Genomic DNA, 27,298 nt, shown 5'->3' on the forward strand with positions numbered 1-27,298 from the left:
TGTTTGTCTCACAAAATGTACGTCATCAAATCAGACAAGGAGAAGAAAAATGGCTGTGAGCTAGCGAGCTTCGCGAGCTTCGAATCCTTCTTTCAGGATGACAGGCATTAAACGTGAAGAAAACATCTATAAATTTGGTTATATGGAAGGTAGTGGCTATGCTGGGGAGAAGAAATTGTACATTGTCTGATTTGTAGTAATTTTATTTACAAATTTTAACAAGCTAATCTCAAATTGTGGGACAGATGTAGTCAAAACACACAATTGTTTTTCATTGATATTGAAGTTCAACATTTGTGTGATCCAGGGCAAAGAGGATCAGGAAATAACTTTTATTGTCATTTTCATTTCCATTCACTCTTTTTTCAGTCAGTGGACCCATGAGCCACCCGGAAGGAGAGAATGCTTAGGCTCACTATTTACTCCCATACACAGAGAGAGAATGACAGCTGGATGCTTACATCTAACTGTTCTCCACTGTGTGTGATAATGCTCTGAGTAAAAATTAAACTGCCTGTTCCTTCCAAGTACAATACACAACCGTTTATTGCCATTATTGTTGCATTAAGTCAGAAAGAAACAACTAGAGTTTCAATCTTCCACCAGAACAATTTCAGTCCACTTTTGAAGGCCTGTTCATGACAGCAAAGCTGTGATCATGCACTTTTGGGTTGATCTGTCTGGAGTTTGTGAATCTGAATCCTATGTACTTACTGTGAACCTACTTTGCTGTTGTTGCTCTAAAATTTCTCTATGGAGGAAATTTACCTGTATATGTTTGGCATTCAGCAAGAAGTGAGAACTTTAATGTATGGGGAAACTGTTCATAACGCAGACATATATGATTCCTAATATTACAATAAAGTTTTGAAATTTGAATCATGTGTAGACTGATGGAATTGTTATCACTGTTGTGATTATATACTACAATGGCCTGCCATTCACTACAATGGCCTGCCATTCATTGCAGACGTAGCCACTTCACGTCGCTAGAGGTCATCCGAGGTTCACAGCGCCACGAGGACTTTTCCCAAAACATTCCCCCTGCTGCTACGTCACTAACCCCCTCCCGTCTCGTGCCACAGAGACTGCGGGTTCTCCTGGCTTCGTTAGACGCGAGATATCCTGTTTATTCAGTAAAAAGTGTCGGCTTGATAGCTCACGTTGTCCTGTTAAAAGTCGCTTCTCGCTCGCTGGACTTTGGTGTTACTTTTTTACTGTACTTTTACTCATCACTGTGAAAACAGTGTCAGAGCTGTTGCACGAGCCTCCCCCCGCCGCGCGCGCCCTTTGTAACAAGTGAATGGTGAGTAGCTTTTCTGTGGGGTTAGCTTGTAGCATCACTGATGGACCAAACTCTAAAACCACGGATGATAAAGCGAGTCTCCGCTCGGTGTAGCATCACTCACAGACTAATGTCCACGATAAACAAGTGACAGATGTAAACGTGTTAATTTCAGAGTTGACAGGTAGGTTTTGTTTTGTCTAAGCCTCGTGATTACACACCGCTCGTGTTTGTCTATTCCCATGTTACTAAGGATGTGCTAATTCGTTCATTTTAAAACGGCAGAAACTTTTGATCACATTATTCAAATGGAAATGAAATAAACATGGGCAGTCATACTTACTTTGTTGAGAAAGCAGCAGACTGGTTTTAATTAATCTGTCAAAGCGGATGGTCAACTTTTGTTTACGTTTTGATCTTTTCACGTGTGCCCCTTTTGACCTAATTGAAAGGGTTTTTATTTATGACTTGGTTAAATAATTTAGTTCTGTCTGTCGTGTAAGTCCTCATTTAACCATTTTCAGTAGGCAGATGAATAATATTTGTCTTCAGTGGTTATTAAGTAATAATTGTGCAATATTTAAACTGCTTTTAGTTATTTAGAACCATCTTGTTTGTTTTATATGTGCAAAATTAGTTGTGTGAATCTTATCCTAACTCAAACGTCTTTCTCCATAACCACCAGTAGCTATGCTGATGGCATGCATCAGATGTTGGACAAAGGAAGCTTGCTGAAGATGATAGGTCACTAGCTTAATCTGTGTCTGACATGATAAATAGATGGATCATCTCAAAACACCAGATGCAACAGTGGAATTAAGTCTGCTTAGACTCTTTCTTAACAATTACCTAATGAAAGAAAAGTAATTAACATCAAGTGGGGCTGTAGGCACGATGCATTGAGGGCTTCATCTCATCAAAGCAGAATTAGCACTGGATTTTACTTGGTCTTTTTAGTAATAACAAGAACTCTCTTTTTTAGATTTGTTTTTTTTTACCATCCAAGTACTGTGACAAAATGCAAACTTCACTTTTTTGATGTTACTTTTAAAACTGTTTTGTCCACATAATAATATATATATGTTATTATTTTCACTCAATGGCACATTAATAAAATGGTTTGATTGTTGTTGATTTGAACTATCAAACACTTAAATTAAAAACAGCATCTTGTTTTTATTAAATTAAGTATTAGCATGTGCTCTTGATTAAAATGGAAACACCCACCAGGCTCCTGTCCAGAACTGTTGCTGTGCTGTTTGCTTGGATTTGGTCAGTCAGATGTTTGTCTCTACACTCTGTTGGTTCTAAGCGATGGTTCTAAGAAGGAACACATAAACAATGACACCACCTCTGTGCTATGACTGGGTAAAGCTATAGTTCAGATAGCCTTGAGGCGCTAATACGTGTCAAAACTAAGCTTTGGCTAGATGATCAGTTTAAATCAGGCCTTTCTTCATTCCAGCGGGCTCTCTCTTTTGACCTGCCATATTCATATCTTTGTATTTGCTATCTTTTATGTACAAACCACCAGTCACAGCATTGCAAGAATGCTGTTAAAGCAGCTTTATGTGTAAACTTTGACCAAAGAGATGTTTGTTTTGATCTCTCAACCCAGGAACATTACAGGAAGTGTGTGTTGGAAAACACTCAGTTACAGCTGCCCAGCTGTGACAACCAGCACCTCCCTGAGGCCTCAGAGCCTTAACAACATGATAGTTTCCAGACAAGATGTAGTGAGAGTAATTGGAACAAGTTCAGATACGTTATTGGCTGTTTTCTGTGTCACACAGGGCAAAGAGTCACTTGCACTTCTTTATTAAAGTAAAAATGTGCAATTCTGTTTTTTTATTAAGATTTTTAGTTTTAAATGTAGCAAGAACCTGGAAACTTTGTTTTATTTATGTCAGAAACTTAGACCTTAAACCTAGATTTTAGGATTTGAAGAAACACTTTGATTAGTAAAACAACAAATAAGTAGAGTAAAAAGTGTTTTAGTTGTTTTGTTATGTTATTTTTATCCCGTCAGGCCCAGACACACAGACATGAGCTGGGCTGAGGAGGACTGGACAGTGGGCCTGTCCCAGCGGGTTCTCCATAAGGTGAAGGAGTTGCAGACCCACAAAGAGCGGCTGTCTAGAGAAAACAAACAGAAGCAACTGCAGTTGGACAATATCAACACCAACCTTGAAAAACAAACTGTGAAGGTATCCAGAGAGTATCCTGTTAGTGGCTTTAACTGTTGTCGCCTGTAGGCACGATGCATTGGGGGCTTCATCTCATCCATACACAACTATCACTGGGCTGTACTTGGTCTTTTTAGTAATAACAAGAAATCTTTTTTAGATTTGTTTACATTGTTGTTTGTGTGTTTTCTCCTCCCTTTCTCTGTGAAGTATGAGGAGGTTCGCGGAGAGCTGCACTCCGTACAGAGAGAGCTCCAGAGTGTCCAGGAAGAGGCCCAGACGGCCATAACCAGTAAGGAGCACTTGACCCAGGAGCTTCACACCAGGCAGGCCCTAGTATGTGCTCTAGAGGGGCAGCTGGATTCTGCCCGCAGCCTCAACAGCAAGCTCACCCAGGAGGTCAAAAGGTCAGCAGGAGAGGCTTTTTGTAAACATTTGGCATATTAGGTTTTGTAGTTTTTTTCATGTCATCAATAAAGTCAAGGATGTACAGATTATTAACTAAATTAGGCGTCTCAGAGTAGAGATAGACCGGTGTATGGGTCGGCCGTTATATTGGGCCGATACGCTTCTTTAGTAAAGCCGATTTTAAGTCAGACACATCCATGGGCAGCCCGGTGTTGCTGTCCAATTTTATTTAAATGCATATTTACGGTCCTGACAAACACCAGCTTAATAAATGCTCTAAAACATTACCGTCACCTGACGTTTGATTTACTTTGTTTAAGTGTGTTATTTTAGTAGCGAGCAGTGCACAAATGAAGCTTAAACGGCTGGTTAAATTCAGTGTTCAGACACTGAGAAGAATCACAAATGTTGTTTATCCCCTGTTAAACTTTAAACACTGGTGACATTTTAGCATCCAGATAAGGTGGAAAATGTCTACATGTCAGCCAAATACCAGCACATACCGGCCATCGACTGACCATGACCTCTACATGTCGCATTTGCAATAGATGCTTGGTTGTTGTCTATCTCAAAGTCGTGTAATATCAATATAAATTTAACTTTTCTGATGTTTTTTTTTTTTTACCAAGGCTTCACCCATATCGGTTTTCTGCATCAGGACCATCCTTGTTTTCTGTTTGTGCCGTTTTTCTGTCCTGTGTGTTTTTATTTTGCTGGTGGTGGTCGGAGGGACCGGTGGCGCCTGTGCTCGGCAGCTTCACCTCTGTCAGCGCGCCCCAGGGCAGCTGTGGTTACATCGTAGCTCATCACCATCAGTGTGTGAATGTGTGTGTGAATGGATGAATGATACACTTTAGTGTAAAGCGCTTTGGAGTCCTTACTCTGAGAGGCGCTATACAAGTGCGGGTCATTTATCATTTATTCATCCCTCTTTTTGTGGCAGGCTGGAAGCTGAGCTGGAAAAGCTGCAGAACAGCAGCCGGCTGGTCGACACCACTCTGTTTTCCACACCCTGTTGGAGCACCACATCACCCTGGGAACACAATGGTACTGTCTCAGATATTTATGACTCCTGTGTTTGTTCCATTTGGTGGTTTTTACTTTTATATTTCCGCTGATGCACCGTTTAATTCAGAGAATAAACATAAATGATAAAACCCCAAAGTTTCCCAGATGAGCAGAAGGATTATAAATAGAACCCCTCGGCTCTCATGCTTTCCCAGACCACCGCTCTTGGGATTGTTGTATTTGTCTTTCCACTGTTGTCACCAAACTACTCGGTTGTTCACTGCTGCTGCTTCCGTTTAACTTTGGTGGTGTTTTAGGCTCTAAGTTCAGTCGCCATGTTTTGTTTTTGCCCTACAGGGAGCAAGCAGGAAGAAAGGTCTGGGCAGCGAGATGACGGACAGAGCCGAGCACATCGCATCCGAGTAAGTAGAAGCTTACTGTTCCTGTGGACAAATCCAAGACTCCTGTGGAGTTTAGCTGTTCTCTCTGAGAGGATTTGGTTTGTTTAATTTCAGAGAGGCTGAACCTCCCCTCGTTTGTTTAGCTTAAATTAATCATCTCTTTCCACCCATGTGGTCCAGGTGGCTTTAAGCTGTTTGAGGAAAGTTGAGTGTTTTCTCATTCCTGAAACTCTTCAGGTAGAAAAATTAAGTAATAAACTATTTGTTGATTTAGATAAAAAATTAGGTGGTAAATGTGCTTGGAGTTTGTAAAAATCCACTTTGGTCTTGTATTTAGGGCACTAATTTATTTTTTTGATTTTGGAGGAATCATTTAGAAAAGCCTAAAAACTAAGGAATGAGCAACAAGTTTATTTACCATGGCTTCTTAATTTACCACACGATACGCCTGCTTGTATCAGCTTTCAGAAACTACATAGTTTCATCTAGATTAAAAATGAGTGAAAATAAAAAAAAAGGCTAAAAGTCTCAACATGAAATCTTCTGGCAATGAAGTTTAAATCAAAACAAAACCTAAACCAAATCAAATGCTGTTTTGTTGGAACTAATTTCGCTGCAGTGTTGATGAGCTCATCACTAAACAATAGAAAAGCTGTTCATGTGCTCTGAACACAACCCTTTGATAGAGCAAGCACACTATAACAAAGGGAGTGTGCGCTACTTTAGTCATTCTTGAATCATAGATGTTCACATCAATAGGTTTTGTTTGCAAAGGTAATCAAAGACATGAAATCAGCTTGTAAAGTGATTTTATTTGGCCAAACTGATAATATTGGGGTGATGTAGAAAGTAACATGTACTCAGAAACTCCTGATGAAGTTAGATAAACTGAAAAGCCTCGGTCCAGCGGCCGTTTGTGGTACTAGTAACCTTTTTTTCCTCCTTCAGCAGCAGCTCCAGTTCTCAGACATGCCCTCGTCTTCACCGCAACCCCACCGCCACCCTTCCGATCAGTCGGACATCTTTTCCACACCCTCAGCTGTGTTTCCATGGGAACGGGACGATTCCAGACCCTCATCCAGGAGACGACCACAGCCCTCTCCCCAAATGCCCAGCCCTGACGCCAGGACCCAAGTCCGGTTGGAGCGGGGGGTTGGTGGGGCAGAGAAGACTGACAGAGACGGTAAATGAGGTTGTTGGGTGGAATGTCAACATAAACGTCTAATTCCTTCTGTCTTGATCCTAAAGCAAGATTAAACAGTTAGATTACTGCGAGGACAGGGCACAGCATCCCCACACTGTTATCCTTTTAACTTAGTAGTCCTAAAGCTCTGAGACAAGTCTTAGTAGACTGGATTTGGATTAGATTCTGGGTTTTATTGTAATCGACAACTTATTGGTCAAAATACTTTTGGAGGCTTTGATTAAATTGGTCAGCATGTCAAACCAGTACTGTGGGGGGACTGGAAGGCTAGGTCGAGTTTTTTCTATGCCGCACAAGAGCACAGAAGTCACATCCTTTCTGTCTCTCTTGGTCACGCGTTCACAAATAACCCCTTCTTCTGTCCTGGCTCTCTGTCCTGATGCGCACACACACACACACACACACTCACACATATAAACACTCCTGCTAGCAGGAAGAAAACACACATCAGACAATGTCGCCTCAACCACTTGAACAGAGCCCAGCAGGGGTGAGGTGGGGACATAACTTTGAGGCTGTAAGAGTCCGTGCTCATCTGCCTCCACTTCAGAGCTCTGGTCAAGCCAGTGGATTTGTTGGTCGCACATATTTCCAGTTCTACCTTTGTCTTGTGGTTGATTGCCTCTCAGTGTACAATAAATTATTATATAAATATATACAACTAGATCAAATTTATTTTAAAATAAACGGTATAGATCTAAATCAATGAAGAGTAAAAAGTAGTTAGGAAGCACATGTGCTATCGTTTCTGATCTTCCTCTCAGAATCCAGTGCATCCTCGTTTAGTTCAGGAAGAATTTCCTGAGTTGATTTTGGGATGGACTGCTTCTCAGCATCCCGTCCTCTCCTACTTCTATGAGAAGTCTTTTCAGTGCGTTCCCTGTTGGTGTTGATGTTTCAAACTAGGTAAGAAAAACACCGTTCTGTGTCTGCCAGCACACACGTGTGTTTGTGCACAGCCTCTTAAGTAATTTGTGTTGGGTAGAAGCCTCTCATTCCCCAAAGCCTTTAGGAGAGTGAAGCATGGGGCACATGAAGAGAGGGAAGAAGCACGGGAGGGACTGGGGAGACACAGGACACAGGACATGACGTTTTCATGCCTCCTTAAACCAATCAGTCTAATGTAAGATTAGAAATAGTTTAGAAGTCACAGCAGCCCATCCAGACATTCCTCTGGCTGCTCCAAGCCCAGTGGCTCCTGACACTCTTGTTAAAACTCTGATGCAAGACTTTTCTTTCTCTCAGCTCAAGCGTGTTTGTTTAGTGGGGGAGGAGGACAGTCTGGATGTGAAACAATAATTCTTTAGCAGGGATTCTTCTCTACTCTGTTCTTTGTAGAAGATTCATTATGGAGGTGAATGAGGTTCACTCTCATAATGAAGTTATTAATAACTTTAGATTATATGTGTGTAAGACAGGACAGACTCAAGCAGCAGGTTTGCATCTACGGTGTCAAAGTTCGTCACACACAGGGACGTCAGCTGTGTTTGTTATAGGATGTATTGATTGACCTCACTAATGAAAACTCGAGCTGCACGTTACTGCTTTGTCCTTTAGGTGGATTTTTAATGGAAATTCAGGTATTTTGCTTATATTTAAATTCTTAGTCATTTGGAAATAAAATGATTAAATAATTTTTCTTTGTTTTTTTCATTCTCCACCCACTCAGCCACCTCTGTGAGCAGCATTTTCTTCACAAAGATGCTGTAAACTCTTGCAGGGTATCCGCAGGTCCTTAAAAAGTCTTAAAAAGTCTTAAATTTGCTTTTCCAAATTTAAGGCCTTAAAAATCCTTAAAAATGACAAATAATCCTTAAATACAGTTTCCAAAGGTCTTAAATTACCAAAGACCCAATAAACAAGATTATTTTATTTCAATTTTCATGAATTTCTAGTTAGTGTTCAGCATTTTTTGTGTATGATATTGGCATAAGTGGAACCGTACACATTCAGTTGGTTGTGAAAGGGAGCTTTTTTAGATGAGCACATTAGCTGGTTAAGCTAGTGGGAGATTGCGCCATGGGGACGTGCCACTTTTATGGTAACTGGATGGCTAATCCCACGTTCGCAACGTGGTTAGCACCGATTCCAGGCAATAGCTGGAAATTATAGTCTAAATTAAATTAAAAAAAAAAATAGCTTAAATTTGGTCAAAGTGGCCTTAAAAAAGGTCTTAAAAAGTCTTAAACTTGGCTCCCTTAAACCTGCAGATACCCTGCTCTTGATAAATGGGTATATAGAACAAAGCAAAAGTAGATATAAAGCTGGGGATGTCCCAATCTAATCTCAGCAGTTGGGTCAACTAGGACAACTCTAGTCTCAAACACAGCTTGAGACTATTAGGTGACTTATCTGTATCAGAGACAAAACATTGTGTAACACTGTTAAACTGTAAGTATAGATTTTTCCTGGACTTTTGTTCTGGATTTGAATGGTCCTGTTGATGGTTTGTGTTTCTGCTCTTGCCCAATCCTTCAGCATCTTCGTTAGAAATGCTGAGTCGACTCTCAGCTCTGGAGAAAGAACTTTCTGATAAAACGGGAATGTTGAAGTCCATCCAGAGGGAAGTGGTGCAGACTAAGAAGGAGCTAGCTGCCAAAGAGATCAACCTGCAGAAAATCTGTGACGAGCTCAACACGACACACACACGCATGTCCCAGGACAGACAACGGGTAAACACACAGACCAGTGCTGCTGCTGATAGTGAAGGTGTGGCTGCTGCTGCTGCTACCAGAACACTTGTTAAAATATGGGTGTTGGCCTTTATTATCTAGACTTTTCTCTGCTGTGATAGAAGTCTCAATTATCAAAATACAGCAGTTTATATTCCTAATTTTAATAAAGTGATTTAATAGATGAATTGTAAAGTTTTGTCTGGTTTTGTGAATGCAGGCGTCAGAAACGGAGCATCGACTGAAGCAGCTTCAAGAGGAGCTGAAGTGTCAGAGACAGAATGCAGAGAGCAGTCGACTGCAGCACCAGCAACGCACAAAAGAGCTGGAGAAACAGCATCAGAGGGTCAGACATGTACAGAAACAGCAGGAAATAACGTGTTGGTCTGTCCGTTTTTAACGTGGTTAAGTACGTGTGTGTAGGATGTAACAGAGCTTCAGAAGGAGAGGCAGTGTCTGGAGAAGCAGCACCAGCAGGAGGTGAATAAGCTGAATCAGGAGCTCCAGCAGGCTCAGAAGTCCCACAATGCCCTTCAGGCCCAGGCTGATAAGGTGAATTCAAACACAAAACAATAACAGGCAAGCTGCTCTTTTAAAACAATATTTCCACATCTGTGTAAATCCGCTCTGAGTCAACATCGGAACTGCGAACCAGCACGTTGCTCTGGTCTGCTCTGCTTTTTCAGCTATCTCCTTTGTTTTTATTCTGCCTTCTGTTTCTATCTAAACTTTTCCTTTTTTTACCTTTTGTACAGCTGTTATTATTGTACAAAAGGTCAATAAAGTAAACACATCTATTTCCTCTCCTGTATTTACTTCTTGTGCTTGTTTCCTCCCAGTTTCTGTTTCACTCTTTTGCTACCTGTGTTTCTGTCTCCCTCCCACCTGCTTCACTTCGTCGTCCTCTTCTTTCCTCTCGGTTTCTCCCCAGTGGAAGAGTTAAGCTGTGAAGGTAATAATGGTGTCATTGCATTTGAAAATACTGAAGTGTTTTGGTTTTAAAACCGTGAAACAAACACCTAAAATCAACTTGGTGTGTGAAAAATAAAAATTGGATTTAGGGGAGTTTTAACAAGAAATGCACAACGAGTCTTGCATTAATGTGAATATATATTAATGGTATTTCTCCCATTTAAAAACCATTTAATAAATCAAGTTTCTTTGACCTTATTTTGTTTGTTTGGAAGATGTAAAAGATCCCAAGAGTTTATATTTCTACACTCAGATTTTATTAAAAAGCGTTCTCTTGTTACACACACACACACACACACACACACACACACACACACACACACACACACACACACACACACACACACACACACACACACACACACACACACACACACACACACACACACACACACAGATCATCTCACTAACTATGCTGCCTATAGTGTGGTGAGTGACGCTGTAGTAAACTGTTTTACAGGAACCCACATCTGTTTATGTCATCTGACAGCCTTGTAACGTTGAAGTGAAACTTCATTTAGGATAAAGTAACATTTCATTCAAATATCAGATAATGACTGAGCTCAGGAGGCATTTTCATAGATCTCCCAACAAGCAGGAGGCACCGATCAGCTGATCTGTGATTGACTCATTTGTCTGTAAGCTTAGGTGTGATTTATTGTTAGTGTTGTTCCAGGAAACATGACAAGAAAAAAAATCTGGTCCAACCACTTCTCTCAGTAGGACTCTGCTGTTGAAATGTGTAGACAGTTCCCACAGTAATGTTGCCTGATCTGTCCCTGTTGCTATTGCTACAATCGTCTTTGGTGTTTTTAGCATGATGTTAAGGAGGCGTGATGCGTGCAGCACATGAAACAACAGGAATTGTGTGAGAAATGAAACAACAAAATTATTTTATTCCTAATCCACCACTTATTTTTTTTATATTTTGCTTCCAGTAAACTGTAAAATATGAAAGTATCTAAAATGGTGTCTATAGGTCTTCAGCTTTTATAAGTCATTCATTTTCTTATACAGAAGTTACATACACATTTTTATTTTCCCAAAGATGATGTCAAGCTAAACATCGTCTGAAGTGAGCTGTATTTCAAATTTTAAGAATGTATTTTGTTATGTTTGGGCTTTTGAGAATTGAATTGAGATTTTTCTACACTGCAATATTATGTTGAAATTAGTTGTGTGTGTGTGTGTGTGTGTGTGTGACTGTGTGTGTGTGTGTGTGTGTGTGTGTGTGTGTGTGTGTGACTGTGTGTGTATGTGTATGGTCATGTATGAATGATGTGCACAATATGTGTATATATATATGTATATATATATATATATACATATATATATATGTATATATATATATGTATATATATATATATATATATATATATATATATATATATATATATATATATATATATATATATATATATATATATATATATATATATATATATATATATATATATATATATATAATGTAATGACTGTATGAGATGAGACCCCAGGAAGAATGGCGGCTGTATGTCAGCAGCTAATGGGTATCTTAATAAACAAACAAACAAACATTACATTTGAAGTGAATGCTTGTGTTCATGGTTCTTGGAACAAAAAAAAGACAAAAGCAAAACAAGAAAAAAACTAGAGAAACCATAGAAAAGGGAGTAGCATCCTTTAAAAGTTTAAGAAATTTTCTGTTTTACTATGTTTTGTAGTTTTTTTTAAGTATGATTGCTCTCCCTCCTCTTTTTTCAGTCCAGTTATTTCTGCTGAACCCTTAAAAATGAGGAAACTAAACAAGCAGGGGACAAAAAAGGTAACCATAAACCTAAAAGTATTAACAGATGACCAAAAAAAATCACTACCGTTGGACACAGAATTGAGATCATCCTACTTCAGCTGAATAACAAATATTCAGCGGACAGAAAAATAGTCTTTCAAATGATTTATATGCTTGAAATATTCATTTTGATACAACAAAAGAAACGGGACCAAACTGCGTCTTTGTGACTGAGCATAAGGACAGAGAGGACTAATCACAGGTGAAACATTATTTCTGTCAACACAACACTGGTTGTTTAGGTTAATATGTCTGAACGATTCATTGTTTTAGTGGCTTAAATGTGTGGTTGAATGATAAATATGTTTTACATATTTTTTTATTATAATTGGTCACTAAGTTTAACAACACTGAAGGATCAGACAAAGAGCAGCCCGAAGACCTCTTATGATGAATACTATAAATGGAAACCGTGTTCCCTCGCCCGGATGTGGGTCACCGGGGCCCCCCTCTGGAGCCAGGCCTGGAGGTGGGGCACGTTGGCGGGTGCCTGGTGGCCGGGCTTTCACCCATGGAGCCTGGCTGGGCACAGCCCGAAGAGGAAACGTGGGTCCCCCTTCCCATGGGCTCACCACTCGTGGGAGGGGCCAAAGGGGTTGGGTGCAGTGTGTGACGGGTAGTAGTCAAGGGCGGGGACCTTGGCGGTCTGATCCTCGGCTACAGAAGCTGGCTCTTGGCACATGGAATGTCACCTCCCTGGTGGGGAAGGAGCCTGAGTTGGTGTGTGAGGTTGAGAGGTTCTGACTAGATATAGTCGGACTCACCTCAACGCATGGCTCACCGGGAGGAGACCTAAAGGTAGACCCAGGCCACGGTGGAGGGACTATGTCTCTCACCTGGCCAGGGAACGCCTTGGGATTCCCCCGGAGGAGCTGGCCCAAGTGGCTGGGGAGAGGGAAGTCTGGGCCTCTCACCTTAGGTTACTGCCCCCGCTACCCGACTCCGGATAAGCGGATGAAAATGGATGGATGGATGGATGGATGGAGTTTAACATGCAGCCTGATCATTAAAATAGTCTCCTACACCTATCTCCTGCATTAGATTCTGATAGAAACAGATGGTGAAACGCTAGAATTTAAAAAAGCCTGACAGATCTACGTCCCACTGTGAACTAGCTTTCATTGACTCACTCATCTTGACTCACGATGGGAGAGGCTGTTGTTGTTTTAACCTCCGGGAGTCCGCTGAGAATGTCACAACCAGCAGAAGCTTACCGTTAGCATTAGCAACTCCAAAACATGGCAAAACTCCTCCAAACATCAACGTTGCAAGTCTGTAGTGTTGCTGTTATCCAATCCAAGGCGTGACGTCCAAATACCAAGAATGACTTTCAAGGCATTTATTCCTACTAGACACCACTACAAATGTATTGATTAAATAAGTCACCCACATCTTTAGTAAACTAAAATAAATTACAACATAAAGGAAATAAACTTGAAAGCAAGTTGCAAACATCCAATGTTCATGTAAAGAGGTGAAAAGGCCGTTAGAAAACCTCATTAGCATATTCAAACTGTAAGAGTCTGGCTCTGTGGAAGCAAAATATAAAAATATTTGTATGAAATTTGTATTTTTAATTACAGAAAAGTTGTAGATTAGTTTTGAGTTTCTCTGCACACCAACATGAGATGATGAAAAACAGATCTGCTTGGGACTTCATCGTTTTTCTAAAAATACAACTAATGAAATAAAAAATAATTAGAGATCACTGCTTGTTATCTCACTAGTGGTTTTGTTTGCTCAACCTGCTCCTAGAGAGAGAGATGTGATCATTTATTCTCTGTTTCATTTAATTCAGTTTCTTCCAGGTTTTCTTAATTTGAAGTCTACACTTTTTGGGGTTAATACATTTCCCTTGGCTCCATTAGCTGTCTCTGCAGAAGCAGACGTTGGACAAAGAGTTGGACACGCTAAAGGAGAAATTGAAGTGGACGGAGGAGCAGCTGAAGGAAAGTCAGAAGAAAGAGGCTCAGACACAAGCTAAGCTGACAGTAAGAAACACACCTGTTCACGTGTGTTATTCATTAGCTGGCTATAGAGCTAACATCATACATATTTAAATACATCTGCGTCATGTGTCAGATGAGCGAAATGTGAATGAATAAATTATGATTTAATCCCTTAAGCTTTGTGAGAATGTTCTAGCTTTTTCAGTTAAAAATAACTTAAATTAAACGTCACCATGTTAGGGAATAAAAGCTAGCTGCAAAACACTTTTAACTGTTGAAGCTGCCTACAGCAAAAGTGTGTGTGTGTGTGTGTGTGTGTGTGTGTGTGTGTGTGTGTGTTTGGCTAAAACGTAACAGGGTTCATTCTGAGTGTAACTCACTGTACCGACGTGACAGCTGCTAATGCTGATGTTATCTGTAACTTGTTGCTTCATGTTATTGTTAGACGGTGTTTATATGCAGCTCTCAGTACTTGCTCTCTTAACTTCAGCAAAATCACACACAGATACAAACACTGATTTATTTAGATGTATTTATGGGTGGTTTACTTTGATGTAAACTAAATCTACCATGAACCTTCTTGAACATTTGATTAATCCACTGTTAGGGTTTTTAGACCTTTAGCACGCCCAAACCGAGCTCTCCTCTTTAATTCTGGAACAGGTGCGCCTGTCTGACTGGGTTTAATCCTCCTCATTCAGATTCCTTTTTCCTCTCTGGTTGCATTAGGAAGCACTGCGTGAGGCAGAGGGTGTGGCTGTGAGTTTGGAGCAAAGCAGGAAGAGAGAGAGAGCTCTGGAGGAGGAGGGGAGGAGACTGAAGGAGGAGCAAGATGACACCCTGCGTCTCCTCAAAGAACTGCAAGGTGAGGATGAGCAAGTGAATCCCTGAGATTTATTTGTTTTTGTGACTGATTATGAAATAAACTTGCAGACTGGGATTAAGTTATCTCCCAATATTAGAACATTTTAAAACGTAGTAGGGTTTTGACTTTACGCATTGGAATAGTTGATTCATCCTCCATTGTAGAGAAATTAGTCCTTGTTGTCTTTGTTCTAGATTTCTGTAACAAACTGGAGCAACATCACCTCACTTCCTGCTTCGTTTGGGTGAAAACTCCGGTGACTTAGTGGGCATTGTTTCAGTGTCATGCCTTCGAACTGGAATTTTAGTAAAATATTTAAACAATTATTCTGGTATTGGTTAACCCATCCATAAATATGCTATATAATAATCAAATAATCAGTCCGCTATAGCTTTACCACATAACACAATAAAGCAGCTTATTTATTCAAGGGAAACGTGAGAAGCAGGAATAAATCTCCCGGTAGGTCCAGGGATGTGGCAAATCTGTCCACTGGGTGGTGCTGTTTGCCAGTTTTAATGATGGAGGGCTAAAGTAATAAGGCCTTTGACTACTTTATTTATGTTTTATGTGCTGCTTTTATGTGTTATTTTATACAAATACTTTATAAAAAAAGTTATTTAAATTCAAAAATGATTTTTTATTGTTCTTTAACAACTAAATGTTCCTAAATGTTTAGTTTTTACCCTCCCACTAGTGCAAAATAGCTTGGGGAAGTTAAAAAATACTCACCAAAAATGTACTCATTGCTCATATAATTGTTTCCCCGATGGGCCGTAATATTTAAACATGTAAATGCTTATAATCAACATTTTAGCCTATTTAATGTTGTTAATGTGGTTTATATAGCAAACACAAGTTTTAACCAGAAAAGTTCAAATGGAAGGGACACACATCTGACGGTAATGCTAAATTTGTGATAAGTGTGTTTTATTTTTAATTTCAGAACAAAAGTCCCTTCCACAACCCGTCCAGTTCTGCCCTGTTGGACAGAGTTTTCCATCTCAGTCTCCCTCGGTTCAGCCTCCTCGACCTCCAGCCCACAGCAAGAGGTCTGCTGCCCCCCAAGCCGAGCAGAAGAGAGATGAGAGGAGGGGAGAGGTCACAGCCATTTATCCTTCTGACAGAGAGCCAGGCGAAGGAATTGATACAGAGCACATCACTGTCATACGAGCAGGAGAAGGAAGAAAAGGGGATGAAGAAAGAAATGGAAGTAGAGACGAGGCAATAAAATGGGATGTTTCTGATACATCTGTCACCTCATTTGGGGAAGGAGCAGCAGATGTTGGACTCTCACCTCTGGCACAAAGTTCAACTATGTCTCCTGAAAACACAAATGTTGTTATGTCTAAACAGACAGTCCAGTCTGAAGACCTAAAGAGGGAAAATGCCCAGCTCCGCGCTGAGCTCAGTGACACACGCGAAGAGCTCCAGAGGAGGCTGGAGGACCTGGAAGCTCAACGACGAGCCGAGACAGAAGCCAGGACACGACTCAAACAGCTCAGCCGCAAACGCACCAGCCAGGCAGCTGAGAGGGAGGAGAAGGACAAGGAATGGAAGGAAAAGCTGGAAAACGAGAAGGCCGAGACAGAGAAACTGAAGAGGAACATTGCTGTTCTAGAGGCCGACATCAAGAGAAGTAGAGAGAAACAAGACAAGGCAGAGAGAATGAAGGAGGAAGAGGAGAAAACCCAGGCACAAGAAGACAGGGAGAGTGAACTGATGGAACTAAATATCCAGCTGAAAAATCAGCTAGCGATGGTGAAAGCTCAGCTGGCTTTAGAACGGGAGGAGCGAAAGCTAGAGGAAGAGGAGAGGAACCAGAAGATGAACACAGACTCTGATGAGAATAGTGAGCTGAGCATGAAACTGGCGGAGATAATGGCTGATGTTGAGGTCCTGAAACACACAAGAGGAGAAGCAGCAGAAGAGGAAACACCCTCAGCTGATAGCAACCACTCTCAGATGGGTTTCCTTGACGATGAGCTCAACTCCAACGTTGTTCCTGACAACAAACCCGCCTCACCAGAGGAGGACGCAGTCGTCTGTGAGTCCACCAACCAGCTTAACACGCTCATGACCACAGAAGCAGATCTCGAGAAGAGTCAAAGGAAAAACACTGAACAGAACAAAACTGGAAAATTCTTCTCTTCTGGCTTCCAGAGGGATGAACTTGTGACCTTTGACCTCGTGAAAGAAGTAGAGCACCTGAGAAGGAAATACTCAAAAGAGTCGGAACGTGCTAATCAGTACCAGGTTAAATTTGATGCTCTGCAGATTCAGGTAAATAAAAACGTACATACAGTACGTGATCACAGGAGCTCTTGTTTACCTTTTCTTGTTTAACACCAGAACTTCAGAGTTGGTAGTTACGCTGTGAGGAGTGAGCTGCTTGTTAAATGTCTGTTCTTCACAGGTGACACGTCAGACCAAGGAGCTGACGCTGGCCTTTGAGAAGCAGACTCAGCACATCGCAGGCCTTCTGGTTGAGCTTCAGGAGAAGGACAGTGCCCTCTTCAGTCTGGGAGAGGAACTGATGCGATGCAAGCTAGAGCTGGATTCACTAAAAAATGAAGGAAAGGAAAAGATGGCAGAGAAACGAAGCGATAAGTCAGAAGTGACAGAACTCTTACCCGAACAAGACAAAGAGTGTGTTGTTGTTTTTCGTTCTGCAGACAGACCAGCTGGTGTGAGTATGCAACCAAAGATTGAGACTGAAACACCAACGTGTGATGTAACAGAAGATGAGAGGGAAGTAGTCACCTCTGAGCAACAGGAACCGGTCTCTGTAGACCTGAACACATCCCAGAGTTATCAGCAGTCTGTCTGTGAGGTGCCAGGAGGAACGGCAGACGTGTTTACAGAACTGATCACTCTCAGGGAGGAAAATCTGCTACTGAAACAAAAATTAGAGGATTTGAGTGTTTTAGATGAGAGAAATTCAATGTTGTTACAGACTGAAATTGAAAAGCAAGAAGACTCCATGGAACAAAGACAAAATACCACTCCTGTCTCATGTTTGGCAGACCAGGAGACAGAAAGTGTTCTGTGTAATGGCGGGACTGAGGGACAGGGTTTGGTGCAGGAACATGTGAAGAAGAGTGAAGATGAAGATTTAGAAAGAGAAGAAAGGACAACCTTGAGCAGTGAGAATGACTCACAGGAAACGTCTGACGTGCGGGTCAGCCACCTGCAGCAACAGGTAGAGAAGCTCCTTTTGTTTTTCTTTTACCAGGTACATCATTTATTTACACTGACCTAAAGCAGTGGATAGTTTATTATGTGTAATGTTTTAATGTGTAGTTACTTGTGTGTGTCTTTCTGTTATGCACCTGCTGTCCAGGTGGAGGCGCTGCAGAGAAAAGTGAAGTCTCTCTCTGAAGAGACCCAGACTCAGTCCCAGGAGCTCGCTAGGTGGAGACTGGCCTCCCAGCCAGCACCAGCATTTAATGACCTGCATCACAACCTGGATGATCAGATTCTAGATCAGATCTCTGAAGTCAGTCAGTCCCAGTTCAACCCGCAGCCTCCAGACGAACTGACCCAAAGCCAGATTCAGACTCTTCCTGTCCAAACCCAGGTGCCCATGTGGGGTTCTCATACAGGCCAGGACATCATCACAGTGATCAGAGAGGATGAGTTATCGCTCTGCAGCTCCTCTAACAAACTACGAGGCCGCATGTTGTTCTCCAGGTAACTCAGCTTTAAGCTTTAAGGAAAGTGTTAAAATAGAGGAACGAGTGTCATAAAACATTTCTTTTGTGTCTTCTGGAAGTAACGCTTTATTTGTTCTACCTTAAGACTTCAGAACAGCAGCGTACCTGACCCAAAGAGGACCAGTTCTTCTAAAAAAACCAACACTTCTAGGCTTGATCAGGTGACTGTTCTGTTTTAAAATCATTTCTCACACACACACACAGTCTTTTTTTTTTTTTCAATTTAAAATAGACTCTGTACTCTACTCAAGTTTATATTGTTGTTGTTTTTTATGTAGGAATCTGAAAAAGAAAACCAGGAGATTTATGTCGAGCGGTCAGTTGTCTGTCCAGAACAAAGCAAAGTGAAGAGAGACCCGGAGCTGATCCATATTTCATCACAGAGAACAGCTCATCCCAGCTTTGCCAAAGATTCCCACAAAGTAGGACCTGCATCCGTGTCAAATCCGACCAAAGTTGTAGAGTTTAGTGCAGGAACGCCTGAGGCCAAACAGGACTTTCCCAGAGGAAACTCTGAAATAAACACAACCAGTCATGTCACAGAAAAGACAGAAATGAAAAGTGTCTGCAGCCAAACTGAGGAGCGTCCGGCTTCTTCTGACACCCTAAAGGTGTGTGTAAGCACGCAGACTGAGGAGGAGCTGGAAGATGAAGAAGGATGGGTGGAATCTCCTCCCATTTCTCCTATTTCCGTGTCGGAGGCGGCTGAGTCAGGTGATAAAATGCTGCTTCCGGGTCCCTTCCCAATCCCAGCTGACCCGGCCCGCCTCGCAGAAAGAATCAGGCGCAACAGAACACAGCTCTCAGCTGCCTTCGATGATACCGAGTATGAACCGTACGGCCTGCCCGAAGTCGTCATGAAAGGTAGTGTTAAATATTATGAGCCAGAAATAATTGTCATTGTAAAAAATCAGACGGGGGCAGTTTTGGGTTTGTGTAAAAGTGAACCAGCTCATGAAAAATCCAACAGCAGAGAACACAGTGAGTCACTGATCAGCTAATCAGAACACCGCTCCCTTCAGGGCTCAGCAGAAACCAAAACCAGCACAAATGTTAAAGTTATGTTGGCTTTACTTTGGCAAGGTGAACACAGACACGACTATCATATTTGTCTTGAGCTTTATGTGATATAAATAAGCAACTATTTGCTAACGAGTTTACTCTAAAACCCCAAAGGTGACGAAGGTAAATAGATGTTGTTTACTGTCCCCTAGGGAACCCAAAAATAGTCAGCACAAGTGGGAATGAAAATAAGAGATGTTTTGTTTTTAGTCCCTAACTTCAGCGTTGAGTCTTCCTTAATCAAATTACTCAAATAGAAAATATCAAATGAACATTTTGACCAATTTTAGATAATTTAATTTCTGACAAGGTGGAAGAAGGCATTTAAAGCATTATTAGTTCTAATAAAGTCAATCAGTACAGCTTTTAAATAACTAGGTTTGTTACTTTCAGACCTTCTTATCCTTTCTTTGAATTTGTGTTATTTTTATTTATGTTTTCATTCTCCCTCTATCACCTCCTTTTCTGTTTTCTTAGGTTTTGCAGACATCCCCAGTGGTCCATCTTGTCCCTACATTGTGAGAAGAGGGTTGTTAGGAACAACCGTTGTCCCCAAGTCTCAGAAAGAGCAGCAAGAGGACGAGGAGACCGATTAAAACATATGGTGGCAGGTACGTAATCAGCATTTCTCTCCTTTACTCTAAAAATAAAACTAAATATTGGATCATAGGTGTCAAGTTTTTAAAGCTGCAACAGTAAATCTGCAACACAAGCTAGCTTTTAAACACAAACTCAAGGAACTCTCACCCCTCCCATCAGCTGTCATCCCTAGGCCACGTCCTCCTGATACCAGAAGAAACCACAGAGCAATAAACATCAGTCGCTATTTTCTAGGTCCAAATGTCTTTTGTTGTCTGTGACTTCAAACAGTGTTTTTCTTTTAGGGACTCTGGTAGTTTGTCCTAAAGATGAAGTGGTAGCAGCCAGCTGTTTCTCCTCGTCTGATATTGTTGAGCTGAGAACCTCTCACATCAACAGTGTTCTGGTACACAAGTGTGTAATGAGTGGATGACCCAGGAAAATGCGGCGGTTCTGTGAGACCGACAACCAGATGGTCCAGTTGTCGGTTTTAGACCGAGCCGTGTTATTGGTTGTGGTTTTTAGACAAATGCGAGAGAACCTCTTCATTATTTTTTTGTTTGTTTTTATCTCATAATATATTTATAGCTATACTATGTTAGAATGTTGTTAAGAAGCAGAAACATTTTTTTAAGCTAGCTTGTTTTGCAGATTTACCATTGTGGCTTTAAGTACAAATACTTCATTACCTTACTTAAAGGGACAATGTGTAGTTTTTATTATTAATCTCTGGAAATATCCATCAAAATGTTGTTGAAAATGAATTAAATGATGCCCAGTTGTTGAAAAATATTGGTGGCTTCTTAGCATTTAACCATAAAAATCAGGTCTAAAATACATGGGAGCGGGTCTAAGGGTGTTTCTCAATGCCAAGGAACCTTGCATTGATGTCGTGGCCCCGCTCCGGTTGCCTAGGAGATACGTAATCAGGATCCGCCAAGACGTGTTCTAATGTTCATGTTCTACCGAGGCGTGTGCTCTCCGTTTGTTAACTGTTTAGCTAGCTGAGCAAGGATACATGGGAGGTGTCTTGTAGCCTAGCCTTGGTCAAAAATTTCCCAGAATACACAGCTGTATTTTCAAAAGGATGGTGGATCAGAAGTTGGCAGCTACTTCGGGGGCAAATTTCAAGTTTAAAAGTAAGTCAACTAATTGAAAATGTTTTTTTTTTTAGATCCAAAGAAATTATCTATGGTCGGTTAGTTGCTTAGCAGTTGCAACTTCGGTGGCTAGCAGGTAGTAGGGGTTGTATCAGCTAGTCGACCAGTCACTTCACTGCTCTAGTCTGTAGTGACTTTTTATGCCTTTCATCGACTAGTCGCTGTCACGTGATAATGACCGACAAAATGCAGTCCTCAGGAAAGACAGCAGGTGGTGAGCCCCTGTGCGTTGGGAGGCGATGCGCTGTACCAGAGCGTTGGTATCTGATGCCCGCCGAAAAACGGACATTTGACCGAATTGTGACCTTTACTCTCTTGCAATTTAACCTTCCCCTCACCCCCATCCTAACCTTAACCAGCGTGCGCATGCAAAGCTCTGATTGTTGACGCGCTCCAGACATCTGCGTCCTGAGCACGGCCACAGTAACATTATCAAATCAGGTGTTGCCACCTCAAAAACAAATTTAACACGTGATCGTTCATGTCGGCTCATTTCCTTTTATGTTTTCTGTCTTTTATTTGTGCTTGATGTGTTTCGCTGCTGTGGATCGGGGCGCATCACCTGTTGTGTCCTCCGGTGACGCACCTCACCGATGCGGCCGGCGAGCAGCGGCACTCCGCTGTTTTTGCGAACGGTAGATCTTTTAGAACTGCAGTTCAAAGGTAACTCATAAGGTGAATATATATGAACCCATGTAGCAGTTTTTCTTTAGGATTGAGAGGAGATTCAGGACGATAATAAACAGACAAGACAGAAAAATAGTCAAATAAAAACAAGTTAGTTTTTGTACCTGGTGGTTGCAACAAACAGACACCACTGAAGGTAATCAGAAGTGAGGAACAGAAAATGAAATCATTATTTTATTGTTTAGAGCAGCAGGAACTCTGAGAGGCTGCAGGCGTATCAGTGATTTCGTGGCCGCTGCGTTGGGGAGGGGGGAGAGGGCTGAAGCAAAATGCAGAAACTACCGTTGTTAAAAGAAATGTGCGTTAACTTAGAAAATGTGGGCGCAATTTTAATTGTCAAAAACTCCAGCGAACCCCCCCCCCCCCCCCCCCCCCCCCCCCCGTGCATCGGGAAAAAAAAACGCTTGGTCACCCATCGTCAGTTTTAGCAGCTTCAGGTGTGTGACATCATCAACGACTAGTCGAAGTCAACTCGATTTTCATTACTTGATGGTCGACTTTAAAAAAATTAAGTCATGCATCCCCTAGCGGGTAGTAACTCACTTAAATATTTAATTTAACTAATATATACACAATTTAAAAAGTAAAAGGCTTGTTATATATTTATATTGAAACTAATACGTATAAAATATAACGTTATGTGACCGCCGTGGAAGCCGCGGTCACGTGATGCAAGTCTGTTCCATTTAACCGTTTTCTTTGACCAAGGAAGGACAGTGTCCTTGTAAGCAAGGCACCTGGCCTCGCAAAACATCGCCTCGCAAGGCCAGGTGCCTTGACGTTGAGAAACACCCTAAGTCTCTGGGCGACGCCATATTAGACAACATGTTTCCTTCTACGGGAGCCTATGAGGACTAAATGCATTTACTGATTTGTAAGAAACAGTTACAAATCTTTCACCATTCACAAACGTTGCTGTTTTACACATTTACCTCTTCACTCTTAGCCAATGATGAAAGGGGGTCTGATGTGTTTGTCATTTTGCTGAAGTTTGCACTCCCCAGGGCTTTTTGACCCTAATGGGCATCCGTTGGTAAGGTCTTACTACAACATAAAAATACAGCTTGCTTAAAACAATTTAGATATCTACTGCCCCCTATCGCCAGGAAAAATACACACTGTCACTTTAAGTAGAACATTTTGGTATCTATAGTTCACAGGAGTAATTATTTATTAGCCTTGTTACTCTTATTCTATTTTGGCTTGTTATTGGTAAAAAAAAACTCAGACCAGAATAAAGATAAAGAGAATTTGATTGCAGTTGGATAATAATTTTGAACATGTATTAATCTGATACCCTTTTGATTTGTAGGAGATCTATGCACACTGTGCATGAGACAGGGCATTCATTCATTCTGACAGGACTAATCTATACTGCACATAGACAGCTTATGTGTTCATGTAGCCTGGCTTGCCAGATTTGTCCTCTGTTTAATTCTGCACAGAGAAAGTCTGGTAACTCACAGGCAGAGAGGCACTTGAGGGACGGGACTAGACAGCTAAAAGATAACCAATCAGAAAAAAGACGGCAATGCCGACTGTACCGCGCAACGCTGGAGTTTTTTTAGCTGTAATAAAAAAAAAGCCACCTGGCAATGGTGCAAACATCTTTTTTTTTTTTAGAATAAATGCTTTTAGAGCTTCTACTTGTTGTGGTTTTAAAGACATTCAAGTCATTTAGAACAGAGGAAAGAGTCCGAGAGAACTCCGCCGCTGTCTTCGTTGTTATGAGAAACTGAGCGTCGCTGTGTGTGACGTCCGCGATGCGGTAGTTTTTTTGCTTTTGTCAAAAATGGAGACTGGCGACAACGCAAGCATATTTCTTGAGAAAAAAGGCTTTTGGCACTCCTACTTGTTGTTTTAAAGACATTCAAGCCATTTAGAACAGAGGAAAGAGCTGCAGTGAACTCTGCTTCAGTCGCCGTGTTCGGCAAACTCAGCGTTGTGGTGTGTGACGTACACTACTCAGCGCTGATTGGCTTGGTTAAAATCCTCAGGGGGTGGGGTTATTTGAATAGGAGAGTTCCCAGACCCTTTCTCTCTGCAGAATTAAACAGGAGGAGTCTGGCAGGCCAGGCTAGTGTTCATGCTCACAAGTGCACAAATTCTTCTTTAATGTATTTGCTTTTCAGTAAAATGTGTTCCTTTTCAAACAGTCTGTATGCGGCTGAAGCAGGTAGCCTATTGTATCCCAGTCTGATCAACAGTAACATTTTATATGACATTACAGTCATGGTGGTATTTAGTAAGAAACTGTATTTTGGGGAGGTGTGAATACCGTGGCGCTGCTTAAACCTTTGTCCTTTTATTGCTTTTATGGTTCAAGTAGTGTTTGTTTAACCAGTACTTTTTTATTTTTATTCAAGTAAAAAGCTTAGTCTTTATAAACCCGAGTACAGGGCTATTCAATTTTGAGCCTTGAGGGCTGATATCCAGCAGGTTTTAGGGGTTTTCTCTGCTCCAACACACTTGATTCAGTGGTTGAATCACCTGTGCAGCAGCTCATCAGGCTCTGCAGAAGCCTTTTAAACACCTATTAATTAAAATCAGGTGTGTTGAAGCAGGCTTAAAACCAAAACGTGCTGGATACCGGCCCTCCAGGCCAGGAATTGAATAGCCCTGCCCTAGTAAACTTATGAGTAATGTCTGTAGATATCTTCAACTCTTACTGGGTAAAGCTTATCCCCAAGAACTTTATTAGTCAATGTACTTTTATTCTGACCTTCATTTATATAACTGTGCACTAATATGGGTAGATCATTTTCTAAATAAGTCCTGACAGGGCCGGGAAAATTAGGCTTTGAATTGCAATTTCACTGTAAACAAATGTTGTGCCTCATAAATTCCCTGTTTTAAAATTTTGCCTTGTCTTTATTTTAAACCAAAACAGCACCACTGACTCGTTAAAGCACCAGTTCACAATTAAATACGTCTCTGTAACAATGATTTCTTCAATTCAAATTACCTTTAAAGATTTAGCATGTTCCAAAAATAAATCTCACCAATTTTTTAATCCTGATCTCAAACTCAAGATGTGCTGATGTTGTTTTGTTCTAACAGACGTTTCCAGATCTCCTGGATGGAGCTGATTTCTTTTACGTGGAACGTGGACGACTAAAGCAGCCATGGACAGACACGTGAAGCTCCTCAGACCCTGAAACAGGACGTTGGTTAAAAGCTGCCCGTGTGCTTGCAGGTAAACGGGCCTGCGCTGACAAGACTAATACCTCCACCGAAGATATCAAACACGTTACCTGCTCTTAGTTTATCCTGAAATTGGAGTGTGGAGATGCTGGATAATCAGGCCCTAAAGTCAGGAATTTGTGATACTTTTCCAACATTTTTTTCCTTCCATGAGGGAATTTTAACTCGTAATGAACTGACGGGTCAGGCTTCGGCTCACGTTCAACTAAACAATGCCTAGTTGTTTTTCTAAACCAGCGCTAGTCGAGATAAGTCTGACGTGTTTTCCTGGAGGGTTTAGTGGAGATTTGAGAAAACACAACATAGTTTTTACCTTTTTAACTTCTCCAGGTGTTTTATTTATGGACACTTGAATGTGTTTTAGTGAGTTGGGGTTTACAGAAGTCTGTGTGTGTGTGTGTGTGTGTGTGTGTGTGTGTGTGTGTGTGTGTGTGTGTGTGTGTGTGTGTGTGTGTGTGTGTGTGTGTGGATAGTAGCTGTAAATATGAACATATGTGTCCTCGTCTTTGCGCTATTGTGTGTGAGTGTGAGAGTATGTGTGTGTGGGAGTGTGTGTGAGCACGTCTATGACTCAGACTAACCTGCACTGGTTTCCGCTCCATGTATGGTGAATTCCCACTGCGCTCCTTCTCCTCTCTGTCCTGCCTTACTTCTCTGTAGCACACTAACAAACCGTAGTTTCAAGGTGACTTAAACAGAAAACTACTTAGGTGATGCGTTATTATTGTAGAATACACACATAATCGACAGTTTTCACTATTTTAAACACAACTTATCTTTGTTTTTAATTTTAATAATAATAATAATAATACATCAAACTTATATAGTGCTTTTTAGGTCACTCAAAGACGCTTCACAAAAATGCAAAATTTTTCTTTGCAGAGTTGATTAGGTCAAGAGTTGATGAGTTTTGAATTGAGCTATAATTTCCAGTGTGGTAGCAAATTTCACCTTTAGTTACCTTCAGGACCAGTTTACGTATAGATTCAACTTTTATTGGGTTTTTTGGTGGAGCCAAAGTTACTTGAACAAAAACATAATCATAAGAAGTTACAGGGTTTTCATTCAAAAACACACTGAAAGTAACAGGAAACAAAAATGTGTTTGGCAGAGAACGAAGTACCTGATCATATCACTAATAATTAAAGCCACAGTTTATACCAAAGATTTCTTTGTTTCCCGATCTTCTGTTTTATTTTTTGGATATTTCGATGGGAGAAATGAGTGGAACCAATGAGCTAAAGTCACATCTTCTGTTGTCTCGGAAAAAGCTCGACCTCGTCTGAATACAGTCAACGTGAGAATTTAATTAGATGCAGATTCAAATCTGTTCTTTTATTTGTTAAAAAACACTCAGATGCAGCTGCAGGCACCACAGTGCTGCAGCCGTCGTCCTTCTGGGATTACGCACAAAAACGTCCTCTCTGGTTCTCTGGGCAAAGTTTTCTTTTCCAGCTTTGGTGGATGGAAACTAAAAGATTTACCTCTTTGTTTGTCTGACTGCTTCACATCAACTTGAAACTGCTTTTACAAAATAGATTTTTATTAGGGTCATATAGTTTATGAATATTTGAACTGAACATTTATTATTTTATTTTAGTGGAGACATGAGTGCTTTAGGTAAATTGTAAAACATAGTGAGGTTGAACTTGTAATTCTCTGCTTTAATGAAGACACAGATGTATTAGAAGTTTTTGTTTTATTTAAATGTATTTGTTTGTCTCCTGGGCATTGCTATCAACTCTGTTGCTATTTATCTGCTATGTTGACCCCTCCTCACACACTCACACACACACACACACACACACACACACACACACACACACACACACACACACACACCCCTCCCTGCCTGCGAATATCTCTGGGATCTGTAGTTCTCTGACACTGAGGTGGTTTCGTCTGTGTTAGCAGGGAAACTCTGAATTTGTTGCCTCAGACACTTTTATGTGGATGTATTTGTTTTGTGTGTGTAGCAACAATAAAAGTCCTGCTTTTATTTTAACTGTTGTTTTTCTTGAAGCGCCTTTGAGTCTGAGAAGCAGATCTGTTAACTTTTCATCTCTGACTTGTGACGTTAGGAGTGTTTCCGTTAGCTGTGCATTAGGAGAT

The 27,298-nt window shown here is 41.0% G+C and overlaps 1 protein-coding gene across 4 annotated transcripts; it reads left to right on the plus strand.

Annotated features, from left to right (window-relative positions):
- The first annotated feature begins 1,063 nt into the window (after nt 1–1,063).
- Nucleotides 1,064–27,191, plus strand: si:dkeyp-115e12.6 (centromere protein F). Of its 4 annotated transcripts, none has more exons than XM_015947270.3 (18): nt 1,064–1,306; nt 3,315–3,492; nt 3,682–3,878; nt 4,823–4,926; nt 5,245–5,309; nt 6,237–6,471; nt 8,971–9,164; nt 9,385–9,510; nt 9,588–9,716; nt 13,833–13,955; nt 14,643–14,778; nt 15,725–17,061; nt 17,195–17,980; nt 18,122–18,471; nt 18,580–18,655; nt 18,773–19,358; nt 20,034–20,167; nt 25,043–27,191. In XM_015947270.3, exons 2-17 carry the CDS (start codon nt 3,331–3,333, stop codon nt 20,150–20,152), a joined length of 4,725 nt encoding a protein of 1,574 aa, XP_015802756.3. In that variant the 5' UTR covers nt 1,064–1,306; nt 3,315–3,330; the 3' UTR covers nt 20,153–20,167; nt 25,043–27,191. The 4 variants fall into 4 exon arrangements, with proteins under 4 accessions (XP_015802756.3, XP_015802774.3, XP_015802765.3 ...); XM_015947288.3 differs by having other exon boundaries at nt 6,240–6,471; XM_015947279.3 differs by lacking the exon at nt 1,064–1,306 and adding an exon at nt 1,320–1,469.
- The last annotated feature ends 107 nt before the right edge of the window (nt 27,192–27,298 follow it).

This window comes from Nothobranchius furzeri, chromosome 1, assembly GCF_043380555.1.
Source record: "Nothobranchius furzeri strain GRZ-AD chromosome 1, NfurGRZ-RIMD1, whole genome shotgun sequence".
In the NCBI taxonomy this organism is placed as follows: Eukaryota; Metazoa; Chordata; class Actinopteri; order Cyprinodontiformes; family Nothobranchiidae; genus Nothobranchius; species Nothobranchius furzeri.

Excerpts from the sequence above, each read along its gene's own strand:
- si:dkeyp-115e12.6 (XM_015947270.3), top strand. The coding sequence starts at position 3,331 with ATGAGCTGGGCTGAGGAGGACTGGACAGTGGGCCTGTCCCAGCGGGTT. Across the intron at positions 3,879-4,822 it reads CTCACCCAGGAGGTCAAAAG|GCTGGAAGCTGAGCTGGAAA; the intron begins GTCAGCAGGAGA and ends TTTTTGTGGCAG. Across the intron at positions 18,472-18,579 it reads GGCCGCATGTTGTTCTCCAG|ACTTCAGAACAGCAGCGTAC; the intron begins GTAACTCAGCTT and ends TTCTACCTTAAG.